At 35.0% G+C, this 18,211-nt stretch overlaps 1 protein-coding gene across 1 annotated transcript in view; it reads right to left on the bottom strand.

Moving 5' to 3' along the window:
* LOC128548226 (multiple epidermal growth factor-like domains protein 10) overlaps positions 1–17,948 on the bottom strand; it is a 197,494-nt gene extending 179,546 nt beyond the window's left edge. Inside the window, exons 1-7 of the mRNA XM_053522690.1 lie at positions 17,928–17,948; positions 17,640–17,697; positions 15,015–16,466; positions 10,283–10,394; positions 9,220–9,305; positions 7,308–7,537; positions 1,318–1,411 (exon numbers count right to left, since the gene is read on the bottom strand). Of these exons, the coding sequence (XP_053378665.1) occupies positions 1,318–1,411; positions 7,308–7,537; positions 9,220–9,305; positions 10,283–10,394; positions 15,015–16,466; positions 17,640–17,697; positions 17,928–17,948 (2,053 nt within the window). The remainder of the gene's footprint in view (positions 1–1,317; positions 1,412–7,307; positions 7,538–9,219; positions 9,306–10,282; positions 10,395–15,014; positions 16,467–17,639; positions 17,698–17,927) is intronic.
* Between the last annotated feature and the right edge of the window lie 263 nt (positions 17,949–18,211).

Raw genomic sequence — 18,211 nt, forward strand, 5'->3', positions numbered from 1 at the left:
ACAAAACGAACAACACACACGCACACAAAGCCAACACATAAGACGAAACGAACAAACAAAGGAACACAGTGGGGCACCGCCTTGGAACGGTCAGTGGCAAAAACACCACTGGGGAGCTTAAACCGGTTTATGGTGCACCTAACCTCACTCTTACCCCTACCATGTTCCAAAGACATGGGACAGTGTAAATAAAAGTAATCCCCTCCAGGTGAATCTCTTACACACGTAATGGAAACAAAAAGGCATGGCATGTAAAACACAAAAATGCTCGTGTATAAAAATATATAAAAAACAAACCTTAAGAACCAAAAACGTATGTACTCAATGAGTTTTCAGAAGACAGAGCAACAAGAGAAACACCCTTAAGGGCCCGACGAAACAGGCCAGAAGACAAATATCAAAACAGTTCAGTCCTGGTAGGATTTAAAAACTGCTTATCATAGAGTCCTCCCCCTCTTCCGTCAGACGCAATCAAAGAGGGAAGCGTAGTGTCCAACTGTAAACGGGTTGAACACTAAACACTAAGTATAACACCTTGGTGAACTTGACCTTTGGTATAATGGGCCCAGCCCCTGCATATACTTTGTTTGTATGATGTACAATGTTTATGTGAAGTTACAGTAAGATTTAAGAAATAGTAACAAAGATGTGACAGAAAAACAAAGGTTGCCGAAAAACTTTAACCAAGAAAGCTCACGCCGACGCCAACGCCGATGCCGGGGCGAGTAGAATAGCCCCCCTATTCTCCGAGTAGAGGAGCTAATGACTGACACAAAATCATAATTCATAGAATATAAATCGTTTACATTGCGTAGCACACAGAATGTAGCTTGTATATTATACTTACATCGATGTAACAAGCATTTATAAAGAATCCCGGCTGATCAGATATTGTAACTCTAGAATGATCGTCTGAAATAAAGAGAGTATGAGTCAGTTTTTCGTACACTTTATATAACATTTATAATTATAATCATAGATGTCAGATGTCTGCCGTCCATCGTATTTCAATATCAACACGTAAGAACATAGCAGAAATGGCTAACTTCGCATTTCGATATTGCAGACTCTGACAGTGTATTAAAAGATGATAGAGCGTGTTTCACAGTTTTCATATTTGCTTACTTTTTTTTATCGTTTTTTTTTTTTTTTTTTTTTTTTTTGCCGTGCCCGTACTAATAAGCTGTTTCTCTCAAGTTAAACGCTTTATCCCTATTTAGATTTAATACTGAACAAGGCTCAATCAAATTCATCTTTATTTTTTATCAATTGTAGTATTATATTATTATTTGTACTAGTAATATTATTATTACTTACACGGATATATGCCATTATACCTATTTAAAGGTAGGTTTTCGGGCTTCTTCGCAAAAGTGCAATGTTGTGTCAAATCCAAATCTTTTGCAAGATTCTGAAACAGTGCAAAGAAAACAAATAAATGCAATTTGACTCCGATATTTATACCTTTTTATATAAAATGTCTTTCTCAGGTTCCGCTTCCGGTTATGGTAGTGTTGAAAATTATGTAAACAAGAACTAAACATTGAAATATGATTAAACTAACGGCTGGAGGTCTCATTTGGATAGACAAACATTGAAGAGAAGTAATGTACTTATGAACTGTGCTTTTGATAACTGAAATTCTTCAAAGTTGAAATTGCTAAGTGACGCTACTTTGTTACACATGATAATCGAGAAAGTCGTGCATCAAACTATATTTAGTAACAGAGACCTCCCCCGCACAAATATTAATTCATCTATACTGGGCGCAAAAACTTTGTATCCACTATAATCATGAGTGAATTGAAAAGCGCTGAATGTGCAACACCAAAACTTGATAACAAAAAAAGAGAATTATCCTCTCCATTTGACGATACTGATATCAAGAAATCAAAAACGTCAGATACTCATATTACTCTTTCGCATGAAGATATTGTTGCCATAGCCAACGTTCTAAAAGATACGTTTCGAACGGAATGTATTAATCCGGAACCAGTAACAAATGTCGACGTACAGGTACAAGCTATAATTGATGGTGTACTAGCAGGCCTCAACAAAAAGATTCAACATCTTGAACACGAGAACGAGGAATTGCGAGCACGCGTCTCTAAACTGGAACGTGACGCTGACACAGCCGAGCAATACAGTCGGCGAAATTGTCTGCGTGTCAGTGGCATCCCGGAACACAATCCCAGCAGCAAGCCTCAATCTGAAACACATGATCTTGAGACATCTTCTCAGATCAGTGATGAAGCTGACGACCAACAGACGAATCGTGAGTTTACGGACGATGTAATCGTACAAATCGCAAGATCGCTAAATGTTGACGTATCACTCTCAGACATCGACCGGTCACATCGTATCGGCCAACAAAAGCCCCGTAAACCAAGAGATATCATCGTAAAGTTCTCGTCCTATAGAGCGCGAAACGTTCTATACAGAGCTAGGGCTGGACTCAAATCTAGCGGCTACTCGGGTGTCTTCATTAATGAGGACTTGACACGGACACGGTCATCCTTATTCTACAAGGCCAGGCAACTAGTGAAAAGTCGTTACTTGACCGGTGCTTGGACATATGATGGAGCAATTATGATAAAGGACGCCCATTACAAGGTTCACCGTATTAGCTCTGAAGCTGATTTACTGAAGGCCAAAAGCCCACAGCCACTTCAAAGAGAACAGCAAGTTCAGAAAGTAAATGTTGACTAGTATGTGTACCGCATTGTTTGGCTGGAAGTATACAAAAGACATGATGATTGAATCACTCAACCGTTGACCTTAAATTATTGTATATGGCATAATTTAGGATATTTATAAACATGTATCTGATCTAAAATACTGTGTTTTGATAATCAACGAATACTTCATATTCAAATCTCTTTTTTATGTGTTATTTATAAACAAATACCTGATCAAAATCCTAAACTTGCATCTTAACGTATGTATACCATATAATAATTGTCTAGATGTTACATAGTGTTTACAGGTATTATTTACTATAGATACAAAACTAATTGTAAGTATGTTCGGTACCTGTAGCCACTCAGTAGCTCATACTAGGTTTGTTTTTAATGAATTACTCTCTAAATTAGTGCATTCTAGAAGTTTATTTATTTTTTTTAATCCGCATGCATTTATCATTGAATGTACGCTTGATTAAGTGTATCAGTCATAATACTCGGAATCATTACATTTTCAAAGTAGTTATGACACTCACGATATTGCACCTGGTGGCTTAAATTGGGGCACATTTTAAACTTGTCTTCTATGTGTTATTTATAAACAATACCTGATCAAAAATTTCTGAAGTTGCATATTAACGTATGTATACAATATACTAATTGTCTCGATGTCACATTGTGTAAACATGTACTTTTAACTATAGATACCAAACTAATTGTAAATATGTTCGGTACCTGTAGCCACTCAGTAGTACATACAAGGTTCTTGACTAAATTATTCTCATTGGTTCATTTTTGAAGTTTATTTTTTTCACTGCATGAATTTGTATTGAGTGTACGTTTGATTACTACAACAGCCAAAATATTTAAAATCATTATATTTTTTATAGTAGTTAAGACATTCATGATATTGTCGTACTTGTGTCTTAAAATCGGGTAAACTGTAAATTTGTTTTCATAACATTTAATTCACCTCCGATGTGTCCAGATTTCAATGGTCAATTCCACATTCAATTATTATCGACTTCCTGTTGAGATAAATGTATCATCAGAATATTCAGATGTTTTACCTCTGGTGTTGGAGAACCAGTTCTAGATCAAAACCAACGGTTCCATTGTCCTATTTATTCACTATTTAACTTCTCTAAACCTCATGTCAAGTCCTTTAAACGGTTTGTTTGGCTATACGACCGGGGAGACTACACCTCACTCAGACGTAAAATCAGCGACATAAACTGGGACCAACTAAATAATGATGATATTGACACTTATACTTCACTTGTTACAAACAAAATACTTGAACTTTCAAAGGAGTGCATACCATCAAGAATTATAAATGTTAAACCTAATGATAAACCATGGATCACAACACAAATAAAAAAGCAAATTCTGAAACGTAAGAAGTATTACCGCAGAGCTAAGCATTCTCAGAACCCTGTTCATTGGAATAAATTCAGAACAATACGTAATGAAATAGTATCACTTATCCGTACTGCTAAACAAAATCACTTCCTAAAAATGGCTGATTCGCTTAAATCTGATTCTGCTACTACCAAAGATTGGTGGAAACTTATTAAATACTTCATTTCTCCATCTGACAAACAAACTGTTCCTCCACTCATAAACCCAGCCACTCATGAGCTAGTCTTTGACTCTAAGTCTAAAACTGATCTATTGAATGACTTCTTCTGTAACCAGGCTTCGATTGACGATTCCAATAAGGACCTTCCTAACTTTTACTATCCAGAACCAAGAAACAAACTTGACTCTATTATTATTACCCCTCAAGATGTTGAAGACGCCCTGAAGTCCCTTAATATCAACAAGGCTGCCGGACCCGATGGAATTAGCAACCGTATATTGCGCGAAACTGCTCCTGTGCTTAAATTTCCTCTTTGTTCCCTGTTTAATTCTTCACTACAATGCAGCAAGGTACCTCAAACTTGGAAAGACGCTAACGTCTGTGCTATATTCAAAAAAGGCGACCCGTCTTTACCCAACAACTATCGACCGATATCGTTGCTTTGCTGCATAGAAAAGGTATTTGAACGCATTATATTTAAGTACCTTTTCAATTTTCTACGTGATAATAACTTTCTTTCGTCTTTACAATCTGGGTTCACACCAGGAGATTCAACAGTGAATCAGCTCACATACTTGTACAATACCTTCTGTAAAGCTCTCGATGATGGACTAGAATTACGAACTGTATTTTTTGATATAAGCAAAGCCTTTGACAAAGTATGGCACAAAGGTCTACTCTTCAAGTTAAAAAATGCTGGATTGGATGGACGTCTTCATAATTGGTTTTCTGATTATCTCTTCAACAGACGCCAGTCTGTTGTCTTACCGGGTACCCAGTCAAACTGGTCTACGGTGAACGCAGGAGTTCCCCAAGGGTCTATTCTTGGCCCTCTTTTATTTTTAGTGTTTATCAATGATATCGTTGACGACTTGGGTTCAAATGTTCATCTTTTTGCTGATGATACGAGCTTGCATATAATTGTTGATCACCCTGTCTCGGCTGCAGAAATACTCCAATCCGACATTGATAGGATATCAAATTGGGCCGATACATGGTTAGTTACCTTTAATCCTTCCAAATCGGAAACTATGACCATCTCACGTAAGTTATCCAAACCCTTACATCCACCACTTGTTATGCATAATCAGTCTATTTCTTCAGTAACTGTACACAAACATCTTGGAGTCTATCTTTCTGATGACTGTTCCTGGCATTCTCATATAAACTCTATTAAAGAGCGAGCCTGGAAAAGAATACATATCATGCGTAAACTAAAGTTTCAGCTTGACAGAAGATCACTAGAAGTGATATACTTATCTTTTATTAGACCTCTTATTGAATATGCTGATGTGGTTTATATCAATTGTACGCAGTATGAGAAACTCGAACTTGACAAAATTCAGCATGAAGCTGCCCGCATCGTTTCTGGGACAACTAAACTTGTGTCTCTCAATGAACTCAACAGAGAAGTTCCTTGGGACTCCCTGGAGCGCCGAAGACAAAACCATAAACTAACTCTACTATACAAAATGAAAAACGGCCTAACTCCTGATTACCTCTCATCCTTAGTCCCACCGTCTGTTGGAGAAACTTCTCGGTATAACCTACGCAATGCCGATGACATCCAGTCATTCCACACAAGGACATCCCTTTACTATAATGCTTTTCTGCCATCGGCTCTGAGAGATTGGAATGAACTTCCGAGAGAGCTACAAAATTCACCGTCCCTGGCCTCCTTCAAGACGCAGCTTAAATTGAACGAATCGAAATGTCCTAAATACTTCTACGTAGGCGACAGGAAATGGCAAGTCCATCATGCTCGTCTTCGTACTGAATGCAGCTCCTTAAACCAGCATTTGTTTAGAAAAAACATTCATCCATCACCTCTTTGTCAATGTGGCACTACGGAGAGTAACCATCATTTCTTCTTTGAATGTCACCGTTATAGTGACATCAGAGTCCGTCTTCTTGAGACTGCTTCCATCTTTTGTACTGTAACACTTCACACCTTACTGAATGGAGACAGGAATCTCAGCGATGATATTAACTTCCAGATATTTCAAGCAGTTCAAAACTACATCATGGAAAGTAGAAGATTTTCATGAGCACTTGATTATGTAATATAACTGGCTGCCACCATTTTACAATCCGAATGAATCTTTATACTTTAATGCATTCTCTTTCTTTCTCTGCTTATCTCACTTTAAACTTATACACTCATTAGCCATGGGTGCTTATTTCACTTTTGTACCCCTTTATTGATATTGTTCTTATATATAGTTCTTTGACTAAGCGCTAAGATTTATTATATTGCTTAAAGATAATATTTCAGACAAGATCATAAACACTGCCGTACTGTACCTACAACAATATGTTTCTGTAGGAGAAGACCTCTATAAGCTGTTGCTTTCGGCTCTGATCCTTTTTCAGGCATTATCTTATGTACCATGTATCATGAATTGTAAATATTGCAATTTTGTTTGAAATAAACTATGTTTAAACTAATTTGCCAAACTAGATACCACCAACCTCATTCCCGTTGCATTTGACATAAACTCGTGATTTTGAAACTGATGAAAGTTTTTATCTCAAACATTTTAAGACAAGGAAGTTTTGAAAACACAGGTGTATAAGCTTTTGTACGATTGAAATACCAGACGTTTATATGTAATCTTATATCGAATCACAATGCGTGAACGACGCTAAATTATACTACATTAATGTTGAAACTTACACCGTCGTTTTTTTTACTATTGCTTATATTATAGAAATATCCTGTGCAAATATAAATTATTTCTATAGGCTTCTCTTTTTATTCAAAACACACGAATACATTTCAATAAGTGAAATATATCTGACGGTTAAATACGTTTATTTAAACATTGCAATCGCAGTGTAGGCGTTTTCTTAACATTTTGAAAGACTACTATAGCTAATTAAATACTTCGATTAATCATATAAAGAAGAACACTGTCATGCCTAGATATTACAAGGTGAACCTTTAGCGAGAAGTAAATTTCATGTCTCTTATAGTATAGTACTATATTTTAGTACAGTTGTGACATTATTATATTAAGGAGAAGTACAAAACTCTCAGTTACCCCAAACTCGTTTGCGAATGAGTCTACGTGTTCCGTGACATACGAAAACAGGACGTTTACTTTCACCCGATGGCTGTTTGGTCTGAAGTTGTAATACGTTTCACTGGGCCTGCTAGCAGCATCATTAGACCGTTCGTCTATTTCTACTTCATTAACATCTACTGCGGTGTTTGAGTCCTTCCTTGTTGCATAACTATTTCGTTCTTCATCATCTTCAAGTAACTGCGTTTCTGTTTACCAAAATAAATAAATACAAACTTTAAACCATGCTAAGTCAGTTTGAACGGATTTCAAACCACAACTTTCTTTTTCCTTCCACATAGGTATAGTGTAGTATGTATACATAAAGTTTGAAATTCATCATTATTATGTAATAAAATGAATAATTACGCTGTTATTTTTTGTTTTTAAATTATTTTTTTTAAATAAATATTTGAGCCGCACCATGAGAAACCATTGCGACCAGCAAGGATCTAGACCAAACTGCGCCTCCGCGTAATCTTGTCAGGATCCATGCTGTTGGCTAACGGTTTCTCTAATTGCGATAGGCTTTGAAAGAGAACAGCATGGATCCTGACCAGACTGCACGGATGCGCTATGTTGGTTTTCTAATGGTGCGCCCCATTTAATTGTGTGAACTGCATACGTTTAGAGAATTTTAACGTAAATTGACTGGTTGCATGAACCATTATATCATTCTGGCATCAATATTTTGTACAAGTCAGACCGTTATCTCTTAAAGAGATTATGGAATTTACTTAGAGAACCTATTTCTACTCTTACTTATATAAAACTTTGCAGATATTAATTGGGTGAATATTTAAAACAGGTTTATGCTCGAATACAGAGCATAGTGCATAACTCCCTTTAAACTAATCTAATCACGCATTTACACTCATTAAGGTAGCTCAAAACAATGTTTTGCCTGCAACGTAGAACTGATAATAATAGAACGTAGATTAAACCTTGATTTTTCAAAAGTTCCGGATACACTACGAAATGTTGGCAAAAAACATGGGGTCGTTTTCAATCGCTTTTGCTAGACTGATTTGAATAAGTTGGACCTCACACAAGTTTCGATATTGGGCTTGTATTTAAACTAACAATTTAAACAACATGTTATTCAAAGAGCTGTTTCTCCAATCTAGCTTTTTATGAAACTTTTTACAGTCAGAAATAAATGTATGGTCTATAATTCAGTACATTTATATATAAAGGACAGTGTGCATGTTTATTATTTGCTAATGTTTAAAACGATCTGTACATTACACGCTGATTTTAGAACAATATCTGGAAATGATAAACGTGTAAATGTTTTAATTTTATATTTTACATATATCATAAGAAAGATAGTATCGTTGCCGTCATTCTTAGCTGTCTCACGGGTTGTCATTAATATATAAAACACACATTTCACATTCGTAGACCGAGCTCAGACTTTATTCAACGTAATCCGGATAAATGATGTCACGTGACTAATGCTAGTTTGTCTGACGTGCATAACTACTTTTATAGACGTACCCATTTCTTGACTCTATGTACCTACATCAGAAGATAATCCATCAATACCATTTTCTAAACGTGTATATTTCATATCAGACACGTGATATTCGTTGAATTAAACCATCTCTTTAATGTCTCCGCGATACACGGCTCAAAACCGTTGATCATTGTTTCATTTGCCAATGTCTTAGGAACAAATGTATATTTTGTGTAAGTGTAAACAAGTGTGTAATGAACAGATAATTAATAGTTATCGAGGAATATGTGCTCGTTATTTTGCAGATCATTACTGCGCTCAAAAATCACACGCAATATTCCGCTCAGTTCCAGTACTGTGCACATTTCTTGATCAACGAAGCGCATAGTCTGTAAATGTTAGTTGTAAGTTTTTGCCTCTTATGTTACATACCACGATAATTTTCGTATACAGGTCCTTCTCTTGCATGTTCTGTCCTAGCACCGTCGTTCTGCTGTTCAGAAGGTTTCCCTGTGCGCCTAAGCATAGACAAATATTTCAATTTTCAAAACGATAATTATCTAATGATAGCCAACATTTATCAGCTAATACAGTTCTTAAAGCGAAAGGAGACGTCGTTCTTGATATGCTATCTTTCGTCAGCTGGGATTTCTTAAATCCTTTAAAAAAGGGAAAGAATTTTCACAATCGGAGTACAAATGAGCATTTGGATATATTTGGACAAACTGGCGGCAATTTTGTTTCAATGTCAACAAAAACAAAATGGCGAATTAACTGAATTTTACGATACAAATTTGAACTGTATTTACTTATTTTTGTAAAACAAAAGCTTTTTTTTTCTATTTTTTCAGCTAAATTGAAAGAAATAATCATTTTTTACACATTACATCCAAGAAACAGTAAGATGAATCTATTTAAAAGATTGTTTGCTAAATAAGAATATGGCAGTGTGTAAATGACGTCATAAACACACTAAAATGATTGCCTCCATGATCAATAATTTTCTTAAATTTCAAACTGCCGTATCTTTGTTAATAGTCCTCCGATTTTAAAACTTCTTTCAGCTTAATGAAAGGTTTGAGGATGGCTTTCATATTAAATTAAGTTATTGTAAGGCATTCCTTGTCCTTTAAAATGGACTGTAATAAATTGATGTTAAGATTTATAGCAATAAAACAGATGAGTCATTTGAGCCGCGCCATGAGATAACCAACATAGTGCGTTTGCGCTATTCGCTTTCAAAGCCTATTGTAATTAGAGAAACTGTTAGCGAACATCATGGATCCTGGCCAGACTGCGCGGATGCTCAAACGCACTATGTTGGTTTTTCTCATGGCGCGGCTCATTTGATAAATCCTTTGAAACGTTTTACATTTAAACTCACATTGCACACTCTGAATACCCTGAACTATTTTGGAAATTAGCTATGATCAATATCAACAAGACGCTTTAAAAACCAAATTCAAACAAATGTTAAAATGTTCTCAGACCTTACCTTCGCTTGACGAAGAATACTGCAAATACAATTCCAATTATAACAGCCAAAGCAGCACCTGAAACACCTCCCGCGATAGGACCAATAGAGGGTGAAGTAGTAGACGTTTGACCTACAAATACGAAGGCGAAATGTAATTTATAATGTCCATAACAGCACATATAAAATATTATTAAAAATCCATTTGTAATGATGTTTGCCAGAAACTTTGATATATTTGAAAATGGTATTGATATTTTAAAAAAAAACATTTCAAACGTTGCGATGTTTCAATGTTTTATTCAATGACATCAAAGTAAAACATAATTTTAACTCAAATATTATTCATGGCATTGTTTGTGGTGCACCAACTCAGCACCAACAACTGTAGTTGCACTCTATACCAGGCAATTCAGCTTTGGTTCGAACTTCCTTGTTAACTAAAAAGCAGTAGTTGTTAACCGTTAAAATTGTCTGTCTGTATAGAATAAATAAGCATAGAATTAGAACAACTGTAAATTTTGTTCGTGTACAAAGTGAAATATAATTGAAGTAGTGCCCCTCGAAACTGCATATCATATATTTGTTTTGATACGGTACAGATACAAGTATTATTAGGCTATATAACATTGTTCTGTACAATACGGAGATATATTTGGACTAGTACCGATAGGCAAATATGGTTTTCCCAGCTAGGTACGAGTCCAAATATATCTCGTTTTATACAGAACAATGTTAAATAACCGTCTTATTCTGTATCTTTATTATTCTAGTTTTATTCTGAATATCTAATTTCTGCCTTAAAGTTTTCTGTATTAACCAAGCTTTCAGGACGCATAACCGACCGCCTACTTCATCCGATTTACATTCGGAACATTTCACGAGTTTCCGGCTTTATCATATGTTTACCATGGGACTATTCAACCGTCCAAATACGGAAAAAATACATGTTTATTTGTACGCACGTGTGTCCAGTACGGAAATATATTGTACTGTCACGTGTTGCAAATAAATGTTAACGACTGGATAAATAAAACAGATAAAGAATAAAATAGGGTTATTATAACAGTAGCTCGATCTAGGATTCGGTTATTCGACTAGAGTGGATTTTGCTAGATCGGATCTCATAGGCGCGCAAGCGCCGAATGTGATCCGACTCGAGCCGAATAACCGAAACCCAAATCGAACGCTACCTATTTTATTCTATACCTCGACCTTTTCGTTTGTTGTGTTGTTATAGAACGAAATCTTCAATTATTGCTGATGTTAAAATGGAACTAAGTGAAGATTTTATGTGCGCTATTTATAGAACTGTGTCAGGTCATGCATGTTAATGAAACTAGTCAGGCAGCATGCAATACGGAAAGTACATAACGGAATTTAAAAGGTACAATACGTTTTTTTTTCTGCCTGTTTATATTTAATCGTGATATACAATAGGGTTATTATAACATTATCTTGATCTGGGATGCAGTATTCGGCTCGAATGGATTTTGCCAGATCGGATCTCATGAGGCGCGCAAGCGCCGAGTGTGATCCGACCTTGCAAAATCCACGAGAGCCGAATACAAAGTCCCAGATCTAGCTACTGTTATAATGACCCTTTTATTATATACCTTTACCATTTTGATTCTTGTTTTGTTCTTGAACGAAATCTTCAATGTTTATCGATATTAAATGGAACTTAGTGAAGTTTTTATGTGCGCTATTTATAGAAATGTGTCGGGTCATGCATATTAATGAAAATAGTCCGGCAGCATACAATACGGAAGGTACAATACGGAATTTAAAAGGTACAATACGGAATTTTTGTCTGTCTGTTCATATTTAATTGTGAAATACAACCCGACCTTTTACAGAATTTATATAGGTATATAATAAAAGCCGATCTTTTTACAGAATTTATATAGATATATAATAAAACAAAATATTGTACAATATACATCTGTGTATTGTTAAAACCACCGACATTTTGTCGTTTGTTAAAAGTAACACCTTACACATTGCGCTCGGTTAAGTAGACTTAACATGGGACTGTTGAACCGTCCAAATACGGAAAAATACAGGTTTATTCATAATCTACTTTGTACAGATGTTTGTCCATAACTGTTTTAAGTATTCGGAGAAAATATGGACACTGTTTGAAGTACATTACATAACATAACCCATTTTATTCTATACGTTATACCCAAAGATTAGATAAAGACACTTTCTCATATCAATTGTAGTAATTTTGCTTTCCTGTAATGATAATCGATTGAATGCATTTAGAATTTTTGTGAGTACTGTGTCCATATTTTTATAAGTTTTATTATCGTTACAGGCTCTTACAGTACAGTAATATTTTACTGTAATACAAAAGATTATTTAACTCCTGAGGCTGTATATTGTTTATACATGAACCCGGCTACATTCAGACGTCCTGTTACACTTATTTGCAGAACATGATCTATAGTCTATAGTTGTATATTTGTCGATAAACCGGTATCACAAAGCCAAAGCACACGTCAGCAATGTATAATGTATTGATATAAAATTAAAGTCGATGGAAAAATCAGAAAATAATAAACAATCCAATTTTCAAGGGCAGATAATTCAAGGTTAAGGCAAGGGAACTGAGCATTTTAATTCATATTTCTGTTTTAGTCATTATTTGCATTTTATCGGTCCGAGGGAAAGACCAGTGCTTTGAGGTATCATTTTGAAATGTTCATAGTCAAGGACATTTGCTACAGATCAGTTCACGCGGAATACCTATTCCACTGGAGGATGGCCAAAACGAGTACCAAGGCTCCTGCCCGAAGTTTCTTCGAGTCGCCAGTTTCCGTCAAGGAATTTCGCTATTCCGACTCTGAGGATTTATGCGAAGTCACTGAAGAAATCCTCGGAGTGACTCGAAGTGAAATCCAATTAGCGTAATGCATACCTGTATTGGTTTCTTTGGTTTACGAGTCACTTGACGGAATTCTTTCGGGTGACTCCCGAGAAGAATGAATAATTACCTATACAAATTTAATTAGGTCTTCGAGGACTTTCTAGGACAGAATATTCAGATTACATGGATGAAGAAAATAATATTTTTTATTATATTTGTACGTGATACGTGAAACAAAAAAAATATGAATAATTATAATATTTTCTTTCTATGTTACATTAAAATAAACCATTTTTTTCTGTTTACTTATAACATTTTATTACTTTTTGAGTGGATACGGCAGCAATCATTTCCCCTTTTATAAATCTTTTCAAATCAAAAATGAAAGACCATTTTCGTAATGAAAATTAATCTTTTCTCCTGCAATTTTCAATAAAATGATCACTATTTTTAACGGTCATTATCTTAAAGTTTATCTTGTTTTATACAGGTCTTAATTTTGTCAATTTACATAAATCTGTTTCTGAATTTAATTTGCATGGTCAGAAACTATTTCAATATGATATTTAACAAATCACGATTGTTTAACGCCAGTTATTTAAAAGTGTGTTTAGTTAAGCACAGTCAGAAAGTATTTCAATATCATACTTAACAAACCTTTTAGCGGGTGTTATGTAAAATTTATAGATATAAATTATGCTTAATTTAGTTCATTTTACATAGCTTTATTTCTAGACTTAATTCACAAAGTTAGAAATTATTATAATATCAAAATTTAACAAATCACTTTGAATTAAATTTTTTAACGGCGGTCATTTGAAAGTTTAATTTTATATGATTAATGATTTAATCCATTTTACATAAATATACTGCCTAATCTAATTCGTATGGTCAGAAACTATTTCAATATCAAAATTCACAAAATTTAATCAGTAAAAAGAACAATTTTATTTTATAAAAATTCCACCAAGGTAAGGAATACTGCCTCGGAGTTTAAATCATCTCACGCCACTCGAAATGACCAACACTCGGAGTCGCGCGAAGTGGCCGTAAAATACCGGAAATCATTATAGTGTTACCTGTATAATTTCTCGACTCGGAGTTCCATCAAGTAATTTCTCGGACTGACTCGACGAAATTCCGCTTAAGTCATATAACAATAAAACTCGGTACTCCGAGTCAGAATAAGGCAGTACTCGGGGGAATTTTATCGCTATGCAAGACGTTCCCTTCGATGAAAACGGAACGTGGGTTGTCCGCATGAGATGGTATATTGACATGGGGCAAAATTTTCGTACGGACAAAATTTCTTCTTTAAATTGTGTTTTCTGACAGCGAATCAAATCAGAAACAGAAAAATTATATAAAGCAAATTGTAAGTACCCAGGCTTGTTCATGAATTGTCTGCCCTTGAAAGTCGGAAAATACTGAAAGATCTATTTTTAAGCTTAGATAATTCAAGATCAAGCACCGGTACCTATGATTTTTAAAACATGCTTCCATTTTAAACTTGATTCTCAGCCAGTACATAAAGTTTAAAGAAATTATGTCAGTAGAAAATGCTTGTCTATATACATACTGAAAACTGCCAGATGTGTCTTTAATATTACCACCTTTCCCTATTCTGGTATTGCAACCAAAACATTTAAATTAGAAAGCTATACAACATTTAAGAACTTAATCAATTTAAATAGAAAAAAAACTTTTTGAAGACTTTCATATCAGAGGGGAGTAAAATATCATAATCTAAACCTATAGTATACAGTAAATGAAGAGAGAGAGAGAGGGAGGGAGAGAGAGAGAGAGGGAGGGAGGGAGAGAGAGAGAGAGAGAGAGAGAGAGAGCATTTAATGCAGTAAAAAGATCATACTGTCTTACCCAAACTGACAGGACACGCCGGATCCTCATGTGAGCCACTACACCCTTTTATGCATACACCTTTTTCCTGACTACATACATTGTCAATACAAAGGCTGCTGCATGTTTTATTGCAAGAATCACCGAAGAAACCAGATTTACATTCTTGACATTCGGTGTTTGATGAGCAATATATACAGTTGTTATTATTAACGCAACATTTGTCCCCAGAATAATTACTTTTACATCCGTTCTTACATGTTCCTGATATTTTGTCGCAAGAATTATTTAAGCAATTCCTAGAACAATTTTGATCACAGTTTAACCCATGAAATCCAGGTTTACAACTATCACACTTATTTCCGTCGAAGTTGCCAGTACACTGGAAACAATCGCCTGACTGCATTTTACACATATCATCTGCACATGTATCTGGACAGATGTATTGACATTTGTCTCCATATCTGCCCGTTATACATTCCGTACAGGTTGTGCCATTAAAATTAGCTTCACATCCGTCGGTGCAGTCTCCGTTGTCTTTATCACACTTTCTGTTTTTACAGTTTTCTGAACAGATATTCTCACAAAGGTTTCCATATCTTCCAACAACACATCCATAGCATTTTGCGCCGGACATAGTTTCATTTACACACCCGTCAGTGCAGTTACCTGACAGCCTGTGACAGATTGTATTATTACAGTTATTCGGGCATAATAGTTCACACAAGTTCCCATATTTTCCAGTTACACATTCTGTACACTTTTCACCAGAGAAGTTAGAAGTACAATTGCATTTGCCTGTTTCTATCAAACAGATCTTTTCTTTGCATCCAACTGAACAGTTTTCTTGACATTGTAGTCCATACTTTCCAGCTTGACATTTCACGCAATTATCGTATGAGGAACAATTGATGCATGCATCTCTGCATTTATAGGTACAGTCATTTAAAAGGACGTTGATATCACTATGAATTCCATAACCGTTATAAAATCCATTTTGACATTGACTACACTGTTTAAAAGTTGAGCAAGCCAAACAGTTAAGCGGACATGCTTTGTTGCAGGAGTTTTCTATATCATAATAACCGTTCTTGCAAGCAACGCAGTTGGTTTCATCACATTCACAATGTGTAGGACAAATAGAATAGTCACAGGTAGAAGACCCGCCCTTGTCGTAGAATCCTGCCTTACAAGTATTACAATGCAAATTCGAAGAACACGTTTTACAGTTAGGAGGGCATTTTGATGCACAGTCCTTTCGGTCGCCTAGGTAAAATCCATCATAACACGATTCACATATATCAATATTATTTTTGCAAGACTTGCAATTATATGTGCAGAGTTCATAGCATCGAGCGCCTCTGTGGCCATCTATGCATCCATTTGTGCAATCATTAGGATAGTTGCCTTGTGCACAAATCTTGTCAACACAACAAATGCTGCACTCGTTAGTTTTACAAGTTTCGTTCAGTACTGAAAAAAATCACATTGCGAAAAAGCAGAAGTTCTTTGGTATTTTTAGCTATTTTGTTTAGAGGAGTGTAACGTTTAAAGAAATTTTAGTCGCTAGTGTCTTCAAAGGTTTTATCACTTTTTATAAAACGTAGAACATATATAAATTACATATTTTAGGTAAGGTCTTTCAAATATCTAAACAAAGGGATCATACATAAATACACAGAGAGATAATGGTCGTAACAGAGAATAAAATATTTATTCGACCATGGTTTGTTTCTAAAGATGATAACCTATACCAAAATGTGTCACTGCATTTTATACCCAATATCCAGTTTTAAACATTTCACAGAATTCTAATGTCTGTCTTCAAATTAATGTTTTGCCTTTATATGTACGTTAACGACTTAACCATAGAAACAAACATAAAATTGTACCATGCATGTTTTAGAATTGTGATACATGGTCCTGTCAAGCAGGGAATAGTGTACAAAATGCAATAAACGTTTTGGTTTAGGAAACTGAGTTTATGTTCGAATATTATTTTCTTCAGTTTGTAAGGGAATATAAACTTCTCAACATAACGATTATCTAAAGCGGTTACCAGGGTGATCGTTATCCCTTTAGTAACGTGATACTATTCTACAAAACATATTAGGCAATGTTGACGTAAGATTACACGTTTAGTTCAGTAAAAGGTATCGTAATAAAGCAGGCATTCATATAAATCAGATCACGACAGCTTCTAACAAGCTTACAAAGAATGTTTAGTTTGATAAATGCATGCACAACGCTAAATAAGTTTGACATCAATGCAAACCAACTTTACTATGCAATTTGTTTGAGTTCTACTGAAAGCCTGTGTACTTTAGACAGCATGACTCATAGCACGAACTACATGCAGCGGTATGATTGGTCACATTTATATTGCTCACAAACTACTGTACCTACCGATCGGTTCTTTTGCTGTTATACCATCGCCACCTACGTTTATGCTAAGTTTGTAGTCAATTCATTGGATGGTTATTAAGTGATGCTCTGAACGTGAAGTATCCTACACAAATTGACAGACGCATGTGCTATCACGCAACACGCCCATTTTCTAGAACAAGCTTATCATCAACATAATTTATATAATTTAAAAAAGAAATATCTGCAATTTTGCGTACGAGATTTTATTCGTATACGTACCAGCAAACACGAAATATTTGCCACGAGAAATGCACTCAATTACCAAAAGTGGGATCAACTGAAAGGAAAAAATAGATATTCAGACAAATTATTATAGTGTTGCGTCAAACATATTTTATGAAAATATTATCGAACTATCAAGTTTTGTCTGGGCGTTTATATAGACTCAGTTTTAACGCACTTGGCGAACAAAATTGTAACTTATTTATGACTGCTTTCTGCAGCGTATTTATATGAGTTTAACTTGACAGAGACATCAAGATATTCGTTATATATGTTTTAAAGTACCGTTGTTAACATCACTGTCATTTTTTAAAAATTTCAATTCAAAAGCGAAATGAAATAAAAACTCGTTTTAACCTTATAAACAAGACGGTTCATTCCTCTTCTGTCCAACTCTACTGTTACAAACCTTTGGAAAATAATTTCAATTCAAGCTTGATCTGTGAAAATGCACGAAAACTCTTATGGAAGATGTTTATCTAAATCAACAAAAAAAAAAAAAAACGATTCCTGTAACAAATGAGAAATTATTGATGTTCTGTTTATTTATTTGACTCTAGAGTTTATTT

Source organism: Mercenaria mercenaria, chromosome 14 (genome assembly GCF_021730395.1).
Source record: "Mercenaria mercenaria strain notata chromosome 14, MADL_Memer_1, whole genome shotgun sequence".
NCBI classification, from domain to species: Eukaryota; Metazoa; Mollusca; class Bivalvia; order Venerida; family Veneridae; genus Mercenaria; species Mercenaria mercenaria.